The 26,782-nt window shown below is 41.2% G+C and overlaps 1 protein-coding gene and 1 long non-coding RNA gene across 11 annotated transcripts in view; one reads left to right on the top strand and one right to left on the bottom strand.

Annotated features, from left to right (window-relative positions):
- DYM (dymeclin) overlaps window positions 1–26,782 on the bottom strand; it is a 210,710-nt gene that overhangs the window by 90,149 nt on the left and 93,779 nt on the right. For 5 of the 10 annotated variants that reach the window (XM_068177388.1, XM_068177390.1, XM_068177389.1 and 2 more), the window contains 3 exons: window positions 25,952–26,065; window positions 24,558–24,652; window positions 2,357–2,521 (listed from right to left, as the gene is read on the bottom strand). In XM_068177388.1, coding sequence (XP_068033489.1) covers window positions 2,357–2,521; window positions 24,558–24,652; window positions 25,952–26,065 — 374 coding nt within the window. The remainder of the gene's footprint in view (window positions 1–2,356; window positions 2,522–24,557; window positions 24,653–25,951; window positions 26,066–26,782) is intronic. The other 5 variants (XM_068177393.1, XM_068177395.1, XM_068177394.1 and 2 more) reach the window with 1 other exon arrangement.
- Window positions 15,205–16,708, top strand: LOC137465384 (uncharacterized). Its single transcript, XR_010994632.1, has 2 exons — window positions 15,205–16,464; window positions 16,586–16,708. It is a non-coding gene; the product is annotated as an uncharacterized lncRNA (long non-coding RNA).

Genomic DNA, 26,782 nt, shown 5'->3' with positions numbered 1-26,782 from the left:
CTGCTGCCCATGCTGCTTTTGAACATGTTTAATGCAAACATTAATATATTTGCAAATAAAACCTACCAAAATAGTAATGAAAACTGTAATTCTTTGATAAATATAAAGACAGGCAGCACCATCTGTGGGTATCAGAGCATCGTTAGAGACCTGCTGCTCTGGACTAAAATTTATATTCTTTGCCAGAAATACTGGATGAGGGGGTGGTGATTTATGAATCACCATAATTAATTATCCTCTGCCTTTAGTAATTTGTAAATTCCATCTCTTCTCTAAACAGGCTGATCACACAATAAAACACTGTAGTACCTAATAGAGGATGGATGCATGGATTCAAACAAAAAGCTTTTGACACTTCAATTATGCTGTTGTATTCAATGCTACTTACAGACTTAGGCAAATTTCCTGAGCGTATTTCTCTAATCATCCAATATCAAAACAACAATAGAGAATTAGCCATAAAAAACTGCTACCTCTATATTTTTGCAGCAGTAATTTCTATTTCAAATCCTCTGTTCTCCTCCTACCTCGGAAAAAGATAACCTGCAATGAAAATCTGAGATTTTACAATCTCCCAGACTGATGTACTCTAAAATACCTCAATTGATGCATAAGCCCCATTTCAGAAAGTGATACCAATAAAAAATTTCTCCATCAGTTGTGGTAAGTGAGGAGTAACTAGATGAATGCTTTTGCTCTAAAAACTTCACAAGCTTGTTCCATTAAAACACATACAGTGTTATGAGTGCTCATTTTCATCCACAGAACACCTGAAAGATGCAATATCCACGGAGAAGCGCTTAGTCTCCCAAGGATGATTTTGTCAGCTTAATGTGTAGTGCTGTTGCTGTACAGAATTACCAAAATTTCATGGAAACAAGCTGGAAGAATGACACTATTTATTTTACATTTTCAGGATATCATGTCTACATGTAAACATTACATCTGAAAGAAGATTGTAGTGTAGACTGTACTTATTAGTATTCATTTTTAAATAAGCCTTTGAAATCTCAGGCTTTTGACTACTTTAATAGCATATCCCTGTTCCAAATTAATCTGAAGAATGCCCCTGGGACAGCTAGATTTTCACGTCCTGTTGAGATCTTCAGAGTAATTCTCCATCATTATGTACTACTATAATTTTTTTCTTTTGTACAAAAAGAGCTATTTCAGCTTGCATGCCGTATTTTCTTCCCTTGACGATCAAGCTGGTTTTACTTATGTTTACTGTGTGGTCCCTTGCTATTGTATGCTGGCTTAGCTGGGAAGCTGCGTTTCCACCCTGGATGCCTTCCATGTTCTGATCAATTTTGTCACGCTATTTTTTCCTTGTTTTCCCAAAGTTTCTAGGGACTAGGTTAATATATTTAATTATCCACAGCATTAACAATGAAATAGTAAAACTTTAATTTTTACTTGGAGTAAACAGCTACGAGAAATCCTATGGGTATGGCAAGTAGGACTTACTTTTAAATTCACCCTTTTTACAGTTTCTGTAAAGTGTCTATAATTTCCTATCACAAACAAGGATCTGGGGCTGATTGATTCTCATAATTCTTATTCTGTATAATTAAAAGTAATCAGACATACAAAAAAGGAGAGATCTTTAATTGTCACAAGTAACAATCAATTGAAGAGGAAATGGACTCAACTTGTGTCAGGGGAGGTTTAGGTTGGATACTGGGAAAAATTTCTTAACCCCAAGGGTGGCCAGGCACTGGCACAGCTGCCCAGGGTAGAGATGGATTCTCCATCTCTGGAGGGATTTAAAAGCTGTGTGGATGTGGCACCTGGGGACATGGGTCAGCGGTGGCCTTGGCAGTGCTGGGTAATGTTTGGACTCGATCTTGGAGAGCTTTTCCAGCACAAACAATCCTGTGATTAACTTCCATAAAAACTTCCTGAACTTGAGGCAAAAGCTCTATCATTTCTATTCTTGAAAAGCAAATTATATAGACAACGTTACAAATAAAACAATGGGTGTCAAGAAGTATTAGACACTTGCATGGAACCTCTGCACCAATTCCAAACAAACTATGCAACTGCAATGGAAGTTTTGAGAATCACAGCTCAAATTCTTCTGTAAAGGCCTTGGAAATGGATTAAAATACTTTAACATAGAAAGCATTCAAAGCTTCCAATGGCCAAAGAATTTGTATTCTAAGTTTAAAAAGACAAACCAAACTATTAGTAGACTCCCATTTCTAACACACTTTTTAGAATATACTTAAAGGATGTCATAAAGACACAAACTATCCCCTTAGAAATTAAAATTATTCATCAGTTAACTGAAAACATGCACAGATCAGTCACAGGGCATGCAGCATGCAGTAAATGGAGAGGAGAGGTTAATAACCTGGAAGCATAGGATCTGAGAATGTGAGAACAAGTTAAAGACAAGAGTTCCTCTCCATTGTCACTGAGGGTCGAGAAGCAATGCTGCAGCGTAGAGCAGTGGGAGTGGGGGAAATACAGTTTGTCCAAGACATACACATATCTCCGCAAGTGGCGGCAGGTATAACTGAAAGACAAGGGTAGAGGGAGACAAAACAGAAAAAAGAGGTGTTTTCCTTTAAAAAAGCTAAGTAATGGTTTAACATCCCTGGCTTTTGTGCCAAGAGTCAATGGAAAATGCCAAGAAAGCAATGGAGCGGTTTGACATAAAACAAACAGTTTCAAGAAACAGAGGGAGCTGTTTGCCCCTGTGCCCACACGCTGGTTCCGTCACTGCTGCACGGGGAATTCGCCAAGTCTCACACATTAGACATAAAAATTTGGACTTCTTTTGGGTGCGTGTGTCATTTCTCTCCCTCCTCCCCCCAGCTTTTTGTTCCCGGTATCATCTTAAGAAATGTTTTATCTCTCTCAATAAATGCAGGAGACTGGCCCCTGATTTACAAAGGTTACCTTTAAAAAGACCAAAGAACATTCACAAAATTTAACTGCCTTTCATGAAAACTGACAGTTGACTTAAAGGGGAAAAAAAATCACACTGAACTATTGATCAGTGTGAACTGCTCTTGTAGTCTGGGATTTCAGTGGTGGAGCATTCCTGTATTTAATTCTAGTTGCTCAAATGTGATGCTTAATCATAACAGGGTTACTCTATTAAGATCTGGCCAGCTTTTCTATGAAGAACTACAGTCACTTCTATGAAGTAACTACAGAGCAAGCAATAAAACATTTAAAATTGATATTAAGCAACCCTGAATGCACCTGAGTAAGTGATATATTGCCTATGCCTATGCAGAGGATATCCTCCCACTCATAATGGAAAGGAAAATAAATTCATTAGCGTAATTCACCTGCAACAAACTGCATCACTGGAAAACTCTGAGGCACAAAGAAAATATAACCACAACTACCTTTTATTATAGGGTTTGTACAGAAAATATTTAACTGCATAATGGTGCACAGCCCAGGGTGTGCCGAGGATGATGATGTGATGTGATGATGTGTCTCAGTGATCCTACAGCTGGACTTGGTAATTCTGGCGATCTTTTCCAACCTTAATGATGCTGTGCTTCTAAGTTGTCCAGAAAGTGCTTTAACCAGCCCTGTATACTGTGAGATAAAAAGGTCAGCTCATGATGGTCCAGCCAGGCTCTGCTGTTCTCATCTGCAGACAGGGGACATGGCTCTCTCCAGGACAGACATGCCCATGGAGTGCTAAACTGGGAAAGTTTCCCATGGAGAAATGAAATCAGGTCTCTTCTGCTGACTTTGGCAAGAATCAACGACACCTGAACTCTAGGCTCCAGCATTCTCACCAAATCAAAAAACCCCATTGTTTCATGGCTTCATAGGTTGAAAACTGGCCCAGGGGTTATGCACCGAACCACCTGCATTTCACAGGTTAGTGTCTCTCTAAATCCCTATGTGACATACTCATATGTGGCTGAAATACTCTTTCCTGAGACATTTGTGTACCTTGGGCAAAAAACAGGACAAAAAAGAGTGCCACCAACAGCTAATTGGTGCAATCAGTGGGGCTCTAAGCCCAAGACTGCATCAAAACCAATACCTCCCTCTGCTTTGCTTTAAACAACACTCACTACTGGGTTAAATCAGTCCTATCTTTGCTCTGGAAGTTTAAGAACACAACATCTATTTGGCACTTCATTTGCAGACATGATAATTGTCAGGAGATGAAGAAGCTTCAAGGACGTAATTTCCTAAGGTTTCGTGCCTTTTCTGCTTTCCTGACCATAGCACGCTGTGAGAAAGCCAGGCTATTCTGTTCAATCCATAGGCCAGGGATGGACAAGGTTTACAAGATTTACAGGGTCCCATACTAAAGAAAACCCTCAACCCACAAGCCGGAGCTACCCAGAGAGGCCACATATTTTTTTCCAAAACCAGAATAAATAGCATAATTTCAAATGATGATGCTTTGAATATTTAAAAGGTTCTAAGTCCATTGTTACCATTTACTGTATTTAACCAGGCCTCTTACTAGAAAACTCCTTCCAGCTCTTCAATCTTGTTAGATTTATCAAGAAATTGAATGGGTCTTCCACTGTAGAATCCCAGGATGGTTTGGGTGGGAAGAGACCTTAAAGCTCATCCAGTGTCACCTCCTGCCATGGGCAGGGACACATCCCACTAGCCCAGGTTGCTCCAAAGCCCCATCCAACCAGGCCTGGGACACTTCCAGGGATGCAGGGGCAGCCCCAGCTGCTCTGGGCACCCTGTGCCAGGGCCTGCCCACCCTCCCAGCCAGCAATTCCTGGTTCCCAATATCCCATCTGTGCCTGCCCTCTGGCAGTGGCAGCCACTGCCTGTGTGCTGTCCCTGCATGCCTTGTCCCCAGTCCCTCTGCAGCTCTCCTGGAGCCCCTTGAGGCCCTGGCAGGGGCTCTGAGCTCTCCCTGGAGCCTTCTCTTGTGCAGCTGAACAGCCCCAGCTCTCCAAGGCTTGCTCCACAGGGAAAATGATAGCAACAGTCTTTGACCCCTGTCAACATTCTCCAGAGATAGGAAGAACAAGACCTGATCCCATAAATCACCATCACCATATTCAGGCTTAACTGACCTAAGGTGAGATGAGGTGACAGCATGCGGTGGAGAAGAAGTTCTGCCAAAACATCACCCAGAGGTTCTGGAGACACACCCAGGGTGACAAAGTGCCAGCAGCATTGCCCTCCATAGGCCATTCCTATTTCCAAAGCTGGATTTGTCTAGTGAGAAGTTTGATATTAGACCCACAACAAGAGCAATCTGTAACTCCCTGGCTGTTCATAGCCACTTTGACCAGCAGAACTTACTTCAAATTGAAGACTAAGCATTTCTGTTATTAAATTGTCTGAAGTAAATCAGAATAAAATCCAGGCTTAAGAGCAGAGTTCCTTTAAGACAATGTACATTAAGAGACATTGACATCAATTTTCACTGACTACTTGTGAGTTTGAAATAAGCTTATTTGATCCACCAGAAATGAGGTTTCCAGCTACATCTACTAAATTTTTGTTTCCTGCATGTTTTATGGGGCACATTTCCTTTATAGCAAAAGTCGATCTTCAACTAAAATGCAGTACTGAAATTTTTGAAAAAGCACTACTGCAAAAAATAAAGACAATCATACTTTATTTCAGGTGTGTGTGTGCATGTGTGCTATTCAAGTATCCTGTTTACTTGGAGAACAAAACTGTAGTTCATACTGTACTAAAATCCTACTTCATAAGACTGCAATCCCCCATATAAAAAGCTATCTGATCAATGTTTTGAATTTTGATACGACAACATGACAGTGTCCATTGCTAAAAGCTAAAAGGCAGACTGTCCTGTTACAAAACTCTGTCAGGGAAATTAGGAGGGACTTGAGTTATCCCAATCAAAAAAAGCTAACTATTCATATGTAACAGTAAGCTATCACTCTCTTTATTCATGGTAATGAAAATAATAAAACTGCTCTCTTGCCTTCTTACTACACAAAAGACACAGCAACATTCAACAGAAGTTTAAATTATTAAAAAATTCCATATGCTTCGTTAAAACTTCAAGTTATTAAAGTTATTTGCCATGAAAGCCACAAACCCCAAAACTTTCAGATCCAAAGCAACAGATGTCAGCATCAGTATTTTGGAGACTAAAGTGCCAGGATCCTTTCTGTCTGGTGGTTCCCATCTCTCATACTGGATTAGCTGGGACCCTCTGTGATTCCAGAATATCAGCTGGATGGAAAGGTAAACATGGAAACCCAAAAACTTTTTTAAGAAAACAGAACATGCTCAAAACTGACAGGCATCATGGCAAAGCACCAAATTCAGTCTTTATAAAGTCAAAAAGCAGCATTTAGAAAGCTCCAAGGATTTAATCCCATAGGTATTTTTATAGGTTTCTTGTTTGTTTTTCACTTTTTCTACTACACATTGAGGATGGAGAATTGAAAGAGGCAAAAATTGAACAAAACACCAAAACCACCATAAAAATGTTCACTTGCTAACCATCAATAATGTGAATTTTGGAATAAAAACATATCTAAAGTAATTTGATACTGTAAGAGACAGCACAGAGAACCTGACATCGGTGAAGAAGCCTGTAAACTACCTGCTACTTGAGAATTTTTTCTACTCATGTTTCTGGCATCCATTAGTGATTCCTTCTCTGATCATGGCACTGTCTAATCTTGCCCAGCAGCTGGTATAAATTGAGAGGGACAGGGAGGACGCTGCAGTATTGGCTGGCAAAAGAAAAAAAGAAGAGAAAAGAAAAAAAAAAAAGAAAAGGAAAAAACCCCAAATAAACCACATTAGTCATCTGTATCAACCTCCTAGAAAAAGAAAAAAAAAAAGTTAATTTGCTCAAAGGGATAATTGGTCCTGCTTTTAAGTCTCCCCAGCTTCTGAGCTGTCCTTTCCTCTGCCACCCTGCAAGGGCAGCCTGTTCTCATCAAGAGGTGAATGCCTTCATCTGACTGCTGTGAGAATACTCTCTCACCCATTTATCCCAATCTTCTGTAATCCTGGAGCTCTGGTCCTCTGCCTGAGAGCTTTTTAAATTTATCTGAACCAGAACTAGTTAAAATGAAGGCTGAGACCCTCTACTGTACTCACTGCTCGCTGCCTGACACCCAGGCACACGTAGGGGAAACATGCAATTTCTACACACATACAAAACTTAACCCAGTATATCTACATTTATTTGCAATTAAGCGCAGATTTGATGAACGCAAAGAAAAGTTTTCTTTCCTTTTTCTTACCCCAGTCAGTAAAGGTATTCTGATGCCAGCAGTTAAACAAAATCATCAAAGACACACTTTAAAACGTATGGGAGCTTGACATGGAGAGACAGAGGGAAGGTGGAGGTTGCTATGTGAATAGAAGAGAATATTTTCAGTAGAAAGGGACCTGCAACTTTCTACTCTAACTGCTTGACCAGTCCAGGGATGACCAAGTTAAATCATGCTAAAGCACTGGCACAGGGTGCCCAGAGCAGCTGTGGCTGCCCCTGGATCCCTGGAAGTGCCCAAGGGCTGGGTTGGATGGGGCTTGGAGCAACCTGGCCTAGTGGAAGGTGTCCCTACCCATGGCAGGGCATTGAAATTATATAAGACTAAAGGTCCCTTCTAACCCAAAATACTCTGGGATTTCATGATGGACCACCTCTCTAGGAAGGGTGTTCCAGCATTTGACCAACCTCTCAGTAAAAAAATGCTTCCTAATGTCCAGTCTGAACCTCCCCTGGGCAATTTTGAACCATTCCCATGCAATCCTATCACTAGATCCCAGGGAGAAAATGTGACTCCCTTCCTTGGGAAGCCGCTGCAGGGAGCATGGAGATTGTGCCTCAGCCTCCTTCTCTCCAAACTAGGCCAGCCCAGACTCTTCAGCTGCTCCTCACAGGACATTACTTCCAGCCCTTTCACCAGCTTTGTTGCCCTCTCTGGATGCATCCAAGGATCTTCACATCTTTCTTAGATGGTGTGTCCAGAACCGCACACAGTGTCCAAAATGGCACTGCAACAAAGCTGAGCAAAGTGGGACAATCCCCTCCCAACTGCCTCACCAACTGTTTTTGCTGTGTTTGATGCAGGCCACCATGTGGTTTTCCCTCTGGGAATGCCATGGCACAGGAGGATGTCACAGCTTAGTTATCGCCCTGATCATGTGGAAGCCCTCCAAGCACCTTGTGTGAAACCAACAGATAATCAAAATCAACAAATAAATAAGACTGCTGAAGATTCTTCCATAGTTTCACTGAAAATTTCAACATCCTAACTGGCCACTGAAATTGTTTTGGTTTAGGTGATCATATCACTTCCAATATTTAACTCAAACTCCACATTAATACAAGAGGTGAACATAAGGCTTCAGCCACAGACTAAACACCTAGCAGAAATAAGAGTTTGAAAATAAAAACTGTGGAAATTCGTTATATATTTACATTCATTTCTTCATCCAAAATTTAAGACTTGAACAAGACAACAGCACTAAGCAAAACATGCAAAGCCACTTATTTGTTTAAATTAGAAAGTTGATATTTTCTCTAGTGAAATGAACTGTTATTTTAAAATAAGTATATCAAAGGCAAAAATGTAAACAGCACCAGGCCAACATCTTAACAACACAGAAAGGAAGCAAGTTGGGCAGGGTATAGAAAAGCGGTATAAAACCAGTGTTCACTAAGCCCTCTACAAATACAACCTAGGCTGAAACAGCACATACAGGATTCAAAAGAAAAATGCCAGATTTTATGAAAGCTATAAATCTTTAACTTTATAGAGAAAAAGAAAGGTCTTGAAGACATACATGCCATGTGTATTAGCTCAGATAAACTAGATTAATCTGCAGCAATAAAAAAGCGCCAATTCTACTAAGCCTGATTAAATATTTAGGTCATATTGTTTCTGCAGCAGAATTTAAAAAATGCACAGCAAATAACATCTTTCCCTGAGCTTGAAGACTTAATCACTGTATTTTCAAAAGTCAGTTAAGTTACAACACGACTCTACAGGAAAGCCAATATGAAAGCCTTTAAAAGAAAAATAAATGAAAGTATAAGCTAATTAAACTAGTACATGTTAGTCAACACACAAAACTACCTCTGTACACGTGGGCAGAACGTCATGACATGCAGTGAGCGTTTTATTACTGTTCATGTTCAAAAACTCGTGTTCTAGGAAGTCCTATTAGTCACTACTCCTCTGTTCCCAAAGACAAGCCCAACCGAAATACATTCCGTACTCAAATGCCAAATATATGATAACAACTTATTAGATCATCCACTCCATGAGAATTGATTTCTATTCTGCCTGAAATATCACCAATTAATGTTATTTCATAAGGCATGGAGGGTTGGAATGAGATGATTTTTAAGATCCCTTCCTACCATGTGCCAGTTTAGGATTCTGTGATTCTTGCAACAGTAAAATACATCTTATACATCAAGCAAAAATAGAATTTTGGATTGAACTTTTCATTTCTGTTTAGTACACTGCCACTGATGACATGATGAACTATGGTACTGATGAACCACAGCAGAAATCTAATTATCTATTTGTTTTTCAGTACCAAGAATGCTTTGAAAGAGCGATATGCCCATGTTCATGTAAAGATGTTCTGGGCTTCTTTGGGGCAAGTTTCTGCCACTGTGGTGTTAGCACAGTAAACTGTTTAAGTAATTCCTCATTTTTCACACAATTTAAGTATTTTTTGAATTATTATTCTTAGTTTAGAGTAATAATTAATATGAAAGAGATTTTAGGGGGTCTCTAGCCCAACATTCTGCTCAAAGCAAGGCTAAAACTGTATCCACACCTGAGCAGGGGTTTATCTGGTTGTCTCAGAGGTGTCCAGGGAGACAGACTCTACAACTTCCCTGGGCTGCTGTGCCAATTCTGCCAAGACCACGAAAATTGCATTCTTCCCTCAGCCTGGAACCTCCTGACCATTCTCTCTCATCTTCCTGCCACACCCTTCTGTATAAAAAGCCTGGCTCCATCTTCTCAGCAGCCTTCTCATACACAAGGGAATGCTGCTCACCCTTTCTGTGAACCTCCTACTGTAGTCTTGCCCCAAAGCCTTTTCTCCTCTTGGCTAAACAAGCCCAGTGCCCTCAGCCCACCTTCCCACACCAGCTCCCAGCCGTCATGCAGCCCTCCATGGAACTCCCTCCAGTCTGGCAGCCCCTCTGCTATGTCTACTGGCCCAAAACCTGGATGCAGTTTCCCATATGTGATCCAACACAGTGGTCTTGTACGGGCACAAGTCAACACGCATGGCACTCTTGGATGTGTTTTACCCGGTCCTGTGGACATGGATATGTCAGTTCTCAAGTAATTCTGGCTTAATCCTTTTCTACTGCTGACACTTTCCTTCTTCCCTGATCCCTAATTAATGTCCTCCTCTAAGTAACATTCTCATAGATTTCTAAAAATATTTCATTCCTGAAGGCCTTCTTTTCAGATACAAGTATCCCTAAATTTATATCTTACATCATAAAGTGATGACAGGATTTTAAATTACATTACTGCAAAACAGCAGTTTGGCAGCAAGGGGTCACCATGGGGTTAAAGGTGCCATAACAACATAGAAAAGGATGAAAATTATTTAAATGCTTAAGAAGCGATTATTTGTGATAATGTGTCACAGATGTAAGTTCCCATGCCCTGAAGCAGCACTCTGTCACAGTACTGGCCAAATGTACACAACAGGCTTATGAGAGGAGTATTATCTTTATGCATGGAATTATTTATAGTGACGAAGGGCAAGGAAATGAAAGCCAAACAAGTTCTGGAGATGTCTGATAGACTGAAAACAAAATGAGAAATATATGAGATTCTTCTACAGAAAGGCCAAATTACTTCTGTACAGATGAAGTTCTATCAGAAAGAACAAAAGGATTTATATATTAAAAGCAGACAGAAATAACTGATGACCCATAAGCAAAAAAGATCTAAAAGAGCTCAGAGGAAGTGTCTATTCAGTTCTGATGTTTCAGGCAAAGGCAAAGGCTTTAATCACCCAGATGCACTGGTTACTTGGAAGGCAAATATCCCTGGCAGCTTAAGAGATGCTACTATGGGAATGTTGTTTTGGAAACCTCCGGTGCTTTTATCCTTTGGCTAGACACTTGTGATAATTCACAGGCTCTGCAAGGGATTACAGAGATGCTACGACATCCTCATTAACACAGGCATTTGCATCTCCGTCTGCCTGAACCTGGAAAATCCTGCATCGGGAGACAGCAGCAAGAGAGGGCACGGCACGCGAGGGCAGAGGTGTCTGAGCCCCGCTGCCCCACCCACCATCCCTCCCTCCATCCACCCACCATCCATCCCTCCCCTCCATCCATCATCCATCCATCCATCCCTCCATCATCCAGCCATCCATTCCATCCATCATCCATCCATCCATCATTCATCCATCCATCCACCTATCTCTCCATCCATCATCCATCCATCCATCCCTCCATCCACCATCCATCCATCCCTCCATCATTCATCCATCATCCATCCGTCCATCATCCATCCATCCATGATCTATCCATCATCCATCATCCATCCCTCCATCCATCATCCATCCATCCATCATCCATCCATCCATCATTCCTCTGTCCATCCATCCATCCATCATCCATCCTCTATCCATCCATCCATCCCTCCATCCATCCACCTATCCCTCCATCCATCATCCATCATCCATCCATCCATCCTCTAACCATCCATCCATCCATCCATCATCCATCCATCATCCACCCATCCATCATCCATCCCTCCATCCACCCATCATCCATCCATCCCTCCATCCATCATCCATCCCTCCATCATCCATCCATCCCTCCATCATCCATCCATCCATCCATCCATCCATCCATCCATCATCCATCCATCCATCATCCATCCATCATCCATCCATTCTCATCCATCCATCATCCCTCCATCCATCCACCATCCATCCACCCACCCATCCATCCATCATCCCTCCCTCCATCCATCCATCCATCCATCCATCCATCCATCCATCATCCCTCCATCCACCCATCCATCCATCCATCCATCATCCATCCATCCACCCATCATCCATCCATTCTCATCCATCCATCCATCATCCATCCACCCACCCATCCATCCATCATCCCTCCATCCATCCATCATCCATCCATCCATCCCTCCATCCATCATCCATCCATCACCCATCCATGCATCCATCCACCCATCCATCCATCCATCCATCCATCCATCCATCATCCATCCCTCCATCATCCATCCATCCATCATCCATCCATCCATCCATCCATCCATCCATCCATCATCCATCCATCATCCATCCATCCATTCATCCATCCATCCATCATCCATCATCCATCCATCCATCCATCCATCCATCCATCCATCCATCCATCCACCCATCCCTCCATCATCCATCCACCCACCATCCATCCATCATCCCTCGATCCATCATCCATCCATCCATCCCTCCATCATCCAGCCATCCATCCATCCATCCATCCACCCATCATCCATCCATCCATCAATCATCCATCCATCATCCCATCCACCCATCCATCCATCCATCCATCCATCCATCCATCCATCCATCATCCATCCATCCATCATCCATCCATCATCCATCCATCCATCCATCATCCATCCATCCATCATCCATCCATCCATCATCCATCCATCCATCATCCATCCCTCCATCACCCATCCATCCCTCCATCATTCATCATCCATCATCCATCCATCCATCATTCATCATCCATCATCCATCCACCCATCCATCCATCATCCATCCATCCATCCATCATCCCTCCATCATCCATCCATCCATCATCTATCCATCATCCATCCATTCTCATCCATCCATCATCCCTCCATCCATCCACCATCCATCCACCCACCCACCCATCCATCCATCATCCATCCATCCATCCATCCATCCATCCATCCATCCATCATCCATCCATCCATCATCCACCCACCCATCCATCCATCATCCATCCATCCACCCACCCATCCATCCATCATCCATCCATCCATCCCTCATCCATCATCCATCCATCCATCCATCATCCCTCGATCCATCATCCATCCATCCATCCCTCCATCATCCAGCCATCCATTCCTTCATCCATCCATCCATCCCTCCATCATTCATCCATCCATCCATCCATCCATCCACCCATCATCCCTCCATCCATCAATCATCCATCCATCATCCACCCATCCATCCATCCATCCATCATCCATCCATCCATCCATCATCCATCCATCATCCATCCATCCATCCATCATCCATCCATCATCCATCCATCCATCATCCATCCATCATCCATCCATCCATCCATCCATCCATCATCCATCCATCCATCATCCATCCATCCATCCATCATCCATCCCTCCATCACCCATCCATCCCTCCATCATTCATCATCCATCATCCATCCATCCATCCATCATCCATCCATCCACCCACCCATCCATCCATCATCCATCCATCCACCCACCCATCCATCCATCATCCATCCATCCATCCCTCATCCATCTATCTGAGCCCCTGCTAACTGGGGTACTTACAGACCCCAGCACACAACTAACGAGTCACAGCAGCATGCCTCTACAAAACCTCGTAGTAAATTTGTTTATTCATTACAAAGCTAAGTGCACTCACTTTACCTAAAAGCCTGTTATTTCCTAAACTCACTGAAGGCAATTACCATTAAACAGGCTGAGTCATTTAATGGTTATAAAGACCTGCTGCACATTAAAATTGTTAAATCCCAATTCTTTTGACTGTACCTATATTTTCACCCTCCATTTACAAATGTCAGATGATTCAATGTGCAATATTGTCTTTGAGAGCCACAAAAATGACAGTGAAAATACATGGTGCTAGGAAATACCTATGTTTGAGTACTTAAGAGAGTCAGAAATTTCATAGGTTGTTATTTTCTATTCCCAACATCCATTAGAAAGCCTATTTGAAAATCCTTGCTGAGCTGAAAATGTCCATGTGTGGTGGAAAGGAAGGAGGCATTTGGAGGGCACTGACACAGGCCAGTTGGGTATTACACAGCCCTGCTTCCCTCCCTGTAGCCACTCATACCTATCCTGACTTCACACAAGTAGAGAGAGACATTAGTTCACTGCAGTGCAGAGCTGGAAAAATACTAAACATATATAATGACATCAGTTAAAATGTGAAATCAGCAGCAGCCTGACAAGGAAAAAAATATAATCAATGCTATATTTTTGGCTAAGTTTTTGTTCCATGCTAATGTTTACTTAGAACCATTTTAGTTTGTCAGATAAATCCCTAAAAGTTCATTATTCATTTCTTCAGATCACAGTGCACAGTTTTTTCTAAAGGGAAAATTTCTAAACAGGAAAGAGTACATGTTGTTTCAGAATAAAGCATTAATGAGCCAAATACCCTGCAACTGAGGATAAATTACAGGTTCAAGCTAGTCATTATCTTGAGTCACCTCTATTTCTGTTAAGGAACACCGTCCTATAAGTACGTTCCATTCAAAACAAACTGAGAAGACAAGACTGCAGTTTCTAGGATTCTACTAGAATGGCAAATAATAGTTTCTAAAAGACTGTCAGAATTCCCTTGGTTTTTAAATCTCAGAAAAATCTTATGTATGACAACTCATTGGTATAAAACAGTCTTTTTATAACACAAAAGCTACAAAGATCACATCTAGATATTTCTAAGGTCCCTTCTAACTCAACCATTCTATGACCCCCACATTAGATATCCAACTCTTAAATAATACAGTGGGACAAAACCCAGAAATATTTCAGTGGCCTTAAATTTTTTTCCAGCTAAAAGAAATCAAAATTGTATTAGCAGGACTGGAATAATCCTACTTGATTTCTCATTTTTGCTTCCTGTAGCATTAAACATGCAGAAAACTTAAGTGACACGACTCAGAACAACCTCAGCAGTCTACTCTGCAAATTCATCTGTAAAACAGCACTGGAAGTCTATTGCAAAAACAGTTATTTCTCGACAGATTTTCTCAGATGTTTCTTCTTCTCTGTCAGAAGAGATTCACAAGATCAACAGTTTCAAGATTACACCAAAAAAGAAAAGTTTAATTCCCCAATTTGAACAATCTATCAAGTTATACTGTTTCCAAAGAGCTTATGTGGCACAGTAACGATGAAAGGGCTATTCATAATAATTAAAGATGTCACAGCGGGGCCTTCTCCCTCCTAACTCCAGCTCTGTGTGACACGTGTGATGCTCTGGATGCCCTGAAAAAGGGATCAAGGCTTCAACACACCTCAGTTCTATGCTGATTTGAATCACACATCCTGCCAGGCAGCAACTTGCAGTTTGTAAGATTCCGAAATACCACACCATTTTCTGGATGGTGGAAGACAAATGAGTTGTAGTAGTGCCTTGCCCCCAAAAATGACAGAACTATCCTGCTGGTTGCTGCCTACAAGTCAGCAGAGACACAAAAAGTGGTCCACGGAAAAGTAAACTGCCTTGTACAAAGTTGAGATTTCACAGTGGTGTGTATTTTGATACTAAATACCTTTTTAAGCCAAATCACCAATCAAACTGTCATTTTTAAGGAGTCCTGTGGCCATTAACTGGCAGAAAATAAGATAGTTTAACTGCTCTGCTCCGTGTGAGAAAACCTTGACACAGAGAGAAGCAACTGCTCTCCCTGTATCCCTCCGAGGCTCACACTGATCCAATCTGTCCATGTGGGGAGCCTCCATGACCTGTGAGCTGGGGGTCCTGGGTTGCAAACACTTCCAATAGCATGTGGGGCACTCAACTGCTCATGCCAGATGGGGGATGAGGGTATTACTGTCCCATCAGATGCCCACTCAGAATCCCCAGCAGGTTCAACCAGGCTTAAACCAAGTTCAATGATATTTCCATGTTGGGAACAGCTGATATCAGCCTAAAACCTCATCTCCATATGTTACACACAGGCAAAAACAGGCAAGCACTCATGGAGTACTGCTCTTGCTGTTGACATAGCTAAAGCAGCATTTTAGTACATTTGACCACAAATACACTCAATTCTTAGTAACAAAGGATGCTTCTTTCCTCTTAAAAAATTAACTTCATTCTATTTACATCCCTAAGTCATGCCAGCAAGAGCCCATTTGCTACTAATATTCTCTTTTCCCTTGTCAGAACAATTGTTGTCTTCCCTTTTGTCACAGCCTTTCCCACTAATTGCAATGACACCTCCCAATTTTGGAATGGCTGATCAGCTTATAAGCTTCCCCACAGCTAATCTAGGTCAACAAGCTACTAATAAGGCCAGCATATGTTTCTTTTATTTAACGCTATTGAGATCTTTATAAATCGCTTCTGTCTCCCAGTAAAAGGCACCCCAGGGATTCAAGACCCTCTGTGGGTTTGAGGAGTAACAGTGACAGAGCAGAGAATGAGGGGTATAAAAAACACTGCGCACAGAGCAGGCAGCTTGTGCCTGTGGACAGCTCAAAGAAGAGAAGGCAAAGCTGCCCAAGGTTTCACCAGGTGACTCAAACAGCATCTCCAGGGGTCCTACTGCACACAACCTCGGCTACTGGCAGCCCACAGGTGAAAAGCAAAGCTCAGGCTCAGGGGCTTGAAGTTGCCTGATCTTCCATTCCAACAGTGTCCTCTTTCAAACATGGCCTGAGCATGAGAATATCATGAAGGCCCTTTTTCTGAGAAGACATTTGTTTTCACTCTAGTTGGAATGCTTAATAAAAATGGGATTACCACTTTTGCTGCACTACATAGGGGTAAAAAATATCTCATTATAAAGCAGTTTCTCATAAACAGGGTATAATTTTATCACAGAATCATAGAATGGCTTGTGTTGTAAGGGATTTTCAAGATCACCTCATTCCATCCCCCTACCATGGGCAGGGACACCTTCCACTGTCCCACGTTGCTTAAAGCCTTATTCAGCCTGGCCTTGGACACTTCCAGGGACACAAGAGGAGCCACAGCTGCTCTGGGCACCCTGTGCCAGGGCCTTCCCACCCTCACAGCCAGGAATTTCTTCCCAATATACCATGTCACCCTGCCCTCTGGCAGTGGGAAGCCATTTTATATCCAGGTTAGACAATAAATGCTTTCTTTTCTGAACAAAAATGTTACAAACTATTTCAAAGTTAAGAAGCACTAAATTGTCTTTCAGGATTTTAATTCTTATTTTTGAGGCAAAGTCAACCAGTCAGTTCTGCAGCCTTCCATTCTGAAGAGAATTTATTACCAGAACCTATATCTTATAGCACATGGCAAATACCACCCAAGTGAAGGATGGAGAGAAAAATCAATACGGATTTTTTAAAGTAACAAATTCACCAGTCCAAGTATTGTATGGCAACATAAGTTTGTTGGGATGAACAGATCATCAGCTACTGCTTTAAATCAAACAGAGAAAATTAAACAAGCTGGTTAAGCGGCAGATAAATAACCTGAAGCCATATCCACAGAAATGCTCTTTGCCTGTTCACCTCAGTGACATGATGTCTGCATGGAAATAATCAGGGATAGGAATGACTAAAAGCCACTGTTTCTATCAACAGGTTCCCCCAAAGCATGGAATTGGAGAATAGGGCTGTGGAGCTTCCTGCACTGACAGTGAAATTAACATAAGCCTGAGGTTAAAAATCACATTTGGAAAATTTAGAAAATAGTCATACTGTTGTGATAACTATCATTGAAATAATGTCTTTCTAGCACAACCCATATGTGATTCAAAAGAGGACAAAAATTCTCTTTTACTCTTGAACTGCTCAGACTGGTGGTACTTGAGTTCACCATCAGAAACCAGGGATATTTGACTATTCCCCTCATGCTATTTGCAGAGGCAGATTTCACTGCTTTAGTGAAACTGTTCATTACCCCCAATTCCTTCCTTTCTTCTTTTCTTTTGGTTAAAAAAGGAATGGGAAAGCTGATGCTCAGAGGGCTCACTATTGAGCAGTTCAAAGATGATGCTTCAAGGGTTCAGTATTTAAAAGCTCAGGCCACAGGGCACTAATTCCAAGCAGCTTCATAGTTTATTATGTTATAATTTAACCTGTGAAGTCTCAATGTCTGCTGCTGTGGGAGCAGGAGCAGTCTCTTTTCTCTAGGGCCTGCCATTGTGAACACTTCTCTGGTATGATTAAGAGATCAGTAAACTGAGATTTAATTTAATGGCCCAATTAAGAGATGAAGGTTTGAACCCAGATTGTAAAACCTTTGCCTACTGATCATTCCTACAGTACCATTACAGCCTACCCAAGCCCAGGCTCCAGGTGTACATGGTGTGATACAAACCTGTGTGTTTCAAACCATCCCCAGAGCTGTGCAGCTCTAAGCAACACAAACCCCACATTCCAACAGTATCAATGGAGAAAGAATAGAGGAGGGCGGAATCTGTTTTCATGTTATGTCTTAATAAATGTATAGGTTATAAATCAATCGCTGGACATCTTACTAGCGTTATCTTGCTTTTTGATTACTGAAAGCTGACATTCCTGAAATTAAAGAGCCTTTCAAAATAAGGTTTCCTAGTGTCAAAGGACTTCAACTCCCAAATCTGGAACAATTCTAGGAAGTTTTTAATCTGAAAAACTGCTCTAACTTAACCCCATTCATTTCCCTGTTGTAAGAAAGATGCCAGAACGATGAGCTTAACAAAATTACTGCATACTCTATTAACCTAATTCTATTTGCTCAATTTAGACATCTCAGTTGAAGTCTAAAATGCCAATTTAGCTCAAATCTTGTAATTTAAATGTTACAACTCCTGTATGAGAAGAAACATTTCTGTTCTATACCCACATTTCCAAATGAGAATGAAACTGGAAAGCAAATAAGTTTCAAGCATTCATGCAGCAACCTGGATTATACTTCCAAGTTTTTCCCCTTAAGATTCACCTTTGATTTTATGAACTCCATCTCACTAGTTCTCTGCTCCAACTATCCCATTGCTATTCTCCAATGGCCGAGGAAGCTCTCTGCTACGGAGCTTCTCAAAAGCACTGTGGACATCAAAGAAAAAAAGTCAGGAAAACCAGAAAGCTCACAGAGTCTGAAGTTGTGTGGGAGACAAATTTGTTTATCTTCCTGTGTGAGCAGCCTAGAGAATTTTGAGCCAGCAATTACATCTCATTACTGGCAATGATAAATGATATTATTAAGCAACTGGCAAATTTTAATTTCATCACATTCACACACTAACAATTTCAGAGTTTTCAGCTCAATGTGGCCTCTAATACACGGGTCAGATCGCACAGGTCTTGCTGCTCTGTAAGTATTTTTTTTTTGTTGAAACACAGTGATTCACACAAACTTTTCTGAGCAGAGAATGGATCAAGAGCAGCCCTGGGAGAAGGAGCTGGGGGTGCTGTGGGTGAGAGCTGGACCTGCCCCAGCCTGAACCCCCCTGCCCTGGGCTGATCCCCAGCGTGGGCAGCAGGGCAGGGGAAGGGATTCTGCCCCTCTGGCCCTGGGCTCAGCTGAGACCCCACCTGCAGAGCTGCCCCAGCCCTGGCTCCAACAGCACAAGGACGTGGAGCTGCTGGAGCCAGCCCAGAGGAGGCCACGGAGCTGCTGCCAGGGCTGGAGCCCCTCTGCTCTGGAGCCAGCCTGGCACAGCTGGGGCTGTGCAGCTGCACAAGAGAAGGCTCCAGGGAGAGCTCAGAGCCCCTGCCAGGGCCTCAAGGGGCTCCAGGAGAGCTGCAGAGGGACTGGGGACAAGGCATGCAGGGACAGCACACAGGCAGTGGCTGCCACTGCCAGAGGGCAGGGCTGTATTAGGTATAAGGAAAAAATTTATTCACATTTACTTTAAGGAAAACATTGGACAGAGTTTTGAGGAACCCAGTCTAGTGGAAGGCGTCCCTGACCATGGAATGGAAGGTGGAACAAGATGGGCTTTAGGATCCATTCCCACTGAAACTCTTCTGGGATCATATGAAATACGTTGCAGTAGCAATACATTGTTCCTGTAGAAACTCACACATTACAACTTAAAGACAATTTTTAGTTCAGCATAAACAGGCTTTAAAAGCACTGTTTAAAGTAACATCCTGTACTCTTTTTCCTAAACAAGAGTCATAAACATTTTTGCTCATAAAATCCCATCAGACTTCTGTAAGAGGAAACCATACCAAAGAAATTAAATTACTAACATAGAGAACCATAAAGCAAATAAATGGTTTGCTTGGGGAGCTGAAACTTCTCAAATACAGCAGTATGTATCATCAAGGATAGCAATTTTCAATAGTAGCTTAAGAAACATAATCAACCCTACAAAAAGATGAAGACTTTTTTTCCTGAAGAGTAAAAAGGGAATTCAGGGCTTCATCCTCCTCTCAGATGCGAGGAACTACAGCAATGCAGTCAGACTTTACAAGTATTGATGTTTAAGGATACCACTCAACTTATTTAAAAAAAGAAAAAAACAATGTTTACAGCTGGTACACAGGTCTCCAGCTTTGCTCTCCAAGCAGGTACAGCAGGGCTGTGATGACACTCAAGTACAACCTACTGCATCCCACAGCATGCACAAGTTACACAGGTCTCTGATCTGTACCCCTTTAAAGCACACATTCTTCTCTTATTCCATCTGACTCCTACCAGTATCAGAAGAATTTACACAAACCTCTTTCCTCATGTTATTCCCTGAATCTCACTGAAACCTCTGTGACTACCAAAGAAATCAACACTAGTGCAACCAACAGAATTCTTAGTGTCTCACACAGCCCTGCACACGAGCAGCTGTGGTGATAATGTAGAAAAAAAGGAAAACTGGATGTTTCTAGCCCCATGAAGTCATCTGATGTTAAAAGTCCACGTCTAATTAGTGAGGTGCATGGCAACCTCTAGTGGCATATGCCTGCTTAGGAAACAGCAAACATTCCAACACATGAAGCTACAGGAAAAACATTTGCCTGAAGTGAGCAGCCCTCCTCATTAATTTTATTAGAATGACATGGAGAGGAGATAACACAGCTGATCTGAGGAAGACCCTCCAAGTGTTACATATACTACAGCAGTCAGGCAAGCTGCAGAAAAGCCAGGCATCATGAATGAACGATGTTGTCAAAGAGGTTAAAGGAATGAATGCCAACTGACTTGCAATGTAAAGTGACAAACTGAATACCCGCACTACTATACAGGTACATTTAAATATAATTTTAAGATACTACAAACAGCAGCACTCCACAGTGCAGTGCAGTACCACCCTCAGCAATCTGCTGATAAGAAAGCTCTTGAGTAATTAAACACAAACCCATGGTAGCAGTGCATAGAGAATCTCAGAATATTCTGAGCTGGAAGGGTCACAAGGATCATTGAGTCCAACTTGTCAATGAACGGCCCATACAGGGATCAGAGAAGGCAAGGATTTCAAAGTCAGGGCAATCTACAACAGTGGACATCCAACATTAAGCGAACCCTGGATCTTACTAGGAAACATCTATTACTTCTATTTTTAACTTCCAGCAGCTGCTTGTGATAGATTTACACAAATCTGACAATTTTCATCCTTTGCTGGAACATGATACAAATTACCCAACATTATGAAGTTGTATTTTACTGAGCTCTTAAGTGCACTACATCGAATATTCCCAGCTCATTCTTTCACAGAAAATAGTCTTCAGAATTTAAAACAATTGGCTGTCTCTACTCAGAATAGGATTAGGAAAAAGCCTGCATGGAAATGGAATTAATTCTCACATTAAGGAAGGAGTCATTAGAGCATCTGGTGAGGTTTAAATTATGACTGTCTATTTAGTTGTATTGCTAAGCAGATTTTAAGTGTTTCAGAGCTACTTGATTTAGAAACCTATAATACTGAAAAAAACCTGAAATACCTCATGTAATATAAAGTACTATTTTGTTTTTCCTTTGCAGAAAACACCTTCTGATTAAGATGCTTGTACTCTGATGGTGAAGCAGAATAGAAGCATAAATATATACATTCTGCTTTGGTATCATGGACAAAGCTGGGTCCATCACTGCTGGCAAAATTTAGTAATTGTGGATAACAGACTTCCTAAGGTGGAAAAATGAAGAACCATATATGACTCAAATACTAGCTCCTTAAGAAATCCATGAATTTGTACTGCTTTTCTAGGTAACTGAAACTTCATAGCAAATCTAGTGTATTTTGAGAGGAAATCAGGTTAAAATGCTTCCTCGATTGTGATTAAATCTGCCAAGGAACCCAGGGCTGTAAAATTTCTGAGAAGAAAATGCACTAAAGTCTAACAGAAGACAGGCTGCTCCTGGAATTGGCTCTTCCTTCCAGCCTGCCTATGTCCTAGTCCCACAGAACACTTTACAACAGATTTTAATACATTTTTAAAGTCGTGTCTTTTGATTTACAAGCAATCATGATCACAGCGACAAATTAAATTCCCATCTTGGTGGTCATTTTTGCCTATTGTCCAGATGTTCAGTTTTCTAACTCCAGAATAAGATCCTCTTTCCCTAATACTCCTCTTGTTTCGCTGGTTCTGTTTCAAATCTAAAGTCACCTCCTTCATTTCAATTTCCACTTACAATAATATGGAGTGCCTGGCTACAATAAGACAGAAGCTTAAAAGCAACAGCATGGAATGCCTTTGTACTATGTAAGAATGCCATAGTATACATAATACAGATCTTATTGCCTTTGTTTTGCTTCTTCAGTTGACAAGTATGACCATTTTCTCTACCAACACATTACTTCCAGGCAGAACAATACAGCTCCAACCCTGCCAGCACCCAGTGGCTGGGATAGCTAGCATCCTTCTCTCTGCTGTGCTACCAGACTAACATGTCTACAATTCTCCAAATGCACTGAGATCTCAGACTGATTTATAGAATCATAGAATAGAACTATAGAACCATTTAGGCTGGAAAAGCTCTTGAAGACCATTGAGTCCAACCATTCCCCCAGCACTACCCAAGGCTACCACTGACTCATGTTCCCAGGTGCCTCATGGCTTTTAAACACCTCCAGGATGGGGACTACAACAGCTGGACTCGATGATCTTCCACTTTGACAGAATCTCTTTTCCTTGTTTTCTGCCATTCACTCCTTTGCCTTCTTTCTGCACTTGTCAGTGTCAAGCAGCAGAACAAATCTGTCTGCCTACAATAAGAATTTCACAGCTAAAAATCAAGCAGCAATGTTAAAGTTATGTTGTAACTATGCAGGTCGAGAGTCATTAGGAATAAGGCTTCCAAATGTCAGAGGATCTTGATAAAATGCTACATGAAATGAGTGAAAGAGAAGTTCTTGGGTCTTGAGACAAGTAACTGCTTCCTGCCCCTAATATACCAGGAAGAACACATCTCACTTTGGGCTGCAGAAACAACCAAAGAATAAAACAGAACAAAATCAGAACCCAGGATTCTAGGAACAAGCTCTGAAGTGGCAAATGAGTAAGAACTAAACCAAGTTTTTGAAAGTTGGAGAACTGTATCTCATACCACACCAGGATCTCCGATTTCAGAACATTTCAAAGGCTTGGAAAACTCAGACTTCAAGTCTATGATTTGAGAAATGAGCACAGCAAATATTTGAGACAATGTCTGTGGCAAGTAAGGGGAAAATAGCTCCATTTCAAATTCTGAACCCTCTTTACTTCTGCCAAGGGTATGAAGAGAGGGCAAGTACAAGGCAGGTGAAAGGCACCAACACAATGCATTCATTGGTAACCTGTCCTACTTATACCACCAACCATTTTCAAAGGAGAAGTGTCTTGGAGAGAATTAAATCCTTAAGAACAAGCTGTGTGTCATGTTAACCCAGTCCTTGACAAAGTGTACAGGTACACAATTATTATTTTTGGCACGCAAGTCTGTACCTGACAAGCCCTGTAACAATTTATTCCAGATCACATTAAAAAAGACCTTCCCAGTTTCCCTTGGAGCGTGGAGCAGGGCTGGCTGCCAAGATGAGAAGGATGCCTGGCGCAGGGTTACCTGCCTTTACAATGTGCTGTGCAGCAAAGAAACACAATAGGAAGGACCAACTTCAATATCTGCTTCTTCAAAGTTCTGGCCTTGTTTGAGAACCAGAGCAGATACTGACTATTGGCTACTATACAGGATAATAAACTTAATCATTTGGAAAGTATATGTTTAGGCTTTATTGCCCATATTTGCAGGGTATTGTCACAAAATGATCATTTAATTATGTCTGATTTTAAAAACAGACCTTTTGCCAAATATGCAGGAAGAAATAAGCAGAGAATCCACACTGTACAGTACTTCAGAACCACCACTCAGTGCATTTTTATAATAATTGAGTACCTGACTGAATTTGTAATTCACACAAACCCCTCAAAACATTCTGTTTTGAAGGCAGGTATTGAGCTGTTCTGTTAAGAGGATCAAAAGGCAGAAGTTTCTCAGACAGAGAAACTAGTATTTTTACTGTTCATTCAGAGCAGGTTCAAGTATAGAGCAAGTAAAATTTATTATGGGATTACTTGGTTACTCAGTTATCATTTCTGCTGTTTAGTTTGTTGGTATCTACTAAGGCATATAAAATTAATGTTTCTGCACTACTAAGGCATACAAAACTCAAGCTTCTCTACTCCAGAGTTCCAGTAAAGATGATTTTCCAGTAGAGTCTTTATATTTACCTGATGATCCTCTGAGCAGCATACTGATGAAGCGAGCGGAACTGTGCCGACATATTTGCTAAGGCTGCCAGACAATTTGTGTGAAGGTATTTGTCCTGTCAGAAAGAAGAGGAAAGATAAAAAAACCAACACATCAAACTGTTCGTTGGATATGCACTGACACCTCTGGCAGGAGTAATTCAAAAGACTGAGTAATATATTTTGTTTTTAAAGAACAGGCAGAAATGCAAAGTGTATATACTTGGTGGTGTTCAAACATGTTTTCTTAAAATATAAGGCTTATAAAAGAGTGATTCCATACAAATTTCAGAGTATATACACATATATATGTGTAGATATGTCTGTATTTGTCTTTCAGTGTTCATTTACAGTTGCACCACAGCTGTAACATATACACAAAGACATTTTCCTCCTCTCTACCTTTCTCTCTCTCCCTTTTGTAGTCTTATCCTAAAACTTCCTACTTCATAACTCATCTCCCTTTTGACTCTTTCACACCATTCCATATATCCCACAACTACAACCATACCTTACTTCAGAGCACTGGTCCCCATTTCAGCATCCCTGAAATCATTTGGCCAGATAAGCATTTATCTGATGGCCCTTTCAAAGTCAAGGGTTCTCACAGAATGAAACCTGCCTGCTTATCCAATCCAAAGGGGATTAATTTCCTTATCCAAGTCTAAAATATTCATTTACATAACACAATAGATTCTAAATATTACGAATATATGCCAAATTTGTTCTCGTTCCTTCCAATTCTTTTTATCATAAAAGTAACATCCTTATTTTTTGCAGTTTAAATTACATTTAATGCTTTGGCTACTGTTTAATGTAAAAAATTCTGTGCCTTTAATTGCTGAAAATATTCAGAAGTGCGTGACACTATGTTTGTGCTTGCAAAAATGGTGAAAAACCTATTGTGCATTGAAAAATGCACAAAATCAATCCAGGCTATAAGGCTCTAAAGTTAAAGTAGTTTTGCTTTGCCAGAGCTCAAAGAGGTCTGCTGGCCCAGACCCTGTCACACTTCCTAAAAAACTAACAATAAATAGACCTGAAATTCCCACTTTTAAGTCATTCAGAGAGGTAAACAGCCTAAAAGGAATCACTTCTTCTCATGAAACTAACAAACTCTTTCTTCTCAGCTGAAGATGAGCTTGATGCCTGAATGAAGGTCTTTAGAGAACCACATTCAATGAACTGGAAGACAACACAGAAATTGTGTTACAAGTTCACAAACACTTAGTTAACACAGCTGATCTATTTTCTTCCTTCCTGCAAAACCAGATGCCAACTGGTTGCAATAGAATTAATAAAATCCCACTCCCTGTCTGAAATGGAATTTAAGCTGCTGAGGTCAGGAATTCACAAGTGCTCAACACAACTCTTACCCTTGTCCGTGTCATGTTGTACTGGATGGTTCTTATCACAACCAGTATCAGAAGACTCCCAAGTGAGATCTCTGTTAGGACACGCTCAGCATACCAAGTAATGTTTTTCAGTATCTGCAAAAAGAAAAAAATAAAAGAAAAAGGCTCTTCAGCACCTAGGTCTGAATAAGAACATAGGAAGCTGTCTGGAGTCTCACATTCCTTCAGACATGAAAACTAGTTTCCAGTCTCAAATGTTACTTAAATTTTGTACTCCAAAGCATAATTAAAACAAAATTAACAAAAGAAAAAAAAAGTCAGACCTCTGCAGCATTATCACCTAGTAGATCTCATGAACTTTAAGTCATATGGAAATACAGCAAGTGTAGAAAGATGACTACACTTGGCACTTTGCTAACTTCTATGCCCTGTGCCACCACACTTACATACTCATCTTTATCTTTGACACTTTATAAAGTCTCCATTTACACCCAAGACACCTGAATAATTCTGCCAAAGTCTTGCCATTTTCCCTCATCACTGGCTGGGCAAGAGAGGGCTCAACACAGGAGCTCTGGCTGATGGGCAAGAGCACACACACTGAAGGTCAGGGGCAGATCAACAGTGTGTTGGCTTCACATTGAAGCCTTTCCCCTGAAAAGTATGAAGTCTCTTCCTCTAATACTAAGAGAAAGTCATCCACTAGATTAAGAGCTTTGTGTCTTTCACTGCCCTCCACTATCAGGGTGGATGAAGTTAATCACCATTTCCAAGTGTACTGCAGAAAGAGAATCAATCCACTCTTTCCTTGTAGCCAGCCAACCTACATGGAGGAAACACATGTACCCAACA

This window comes from Anomalospiza imberbis, chromosome Z, assembly GCF_031753505.1.
Source record: "Anomalospiza imberbis isolate Cuckoo-Finch-1a 21T00152 chromosome Z, ASM3175350v1, whole genome shotgun sequence".
In the NCBI taxonomy this organism is placed as follows: Eukaryota; Metazoa; Chordata; class Aves; order Passeriformes; family Viduidae; genus Anomalospiza; species Anomalospiza imberbis.
Note: the sequence above shows the minus strand (reverse complement) of the source record. Positions and strands in the feature narration are given on the sequence as shown.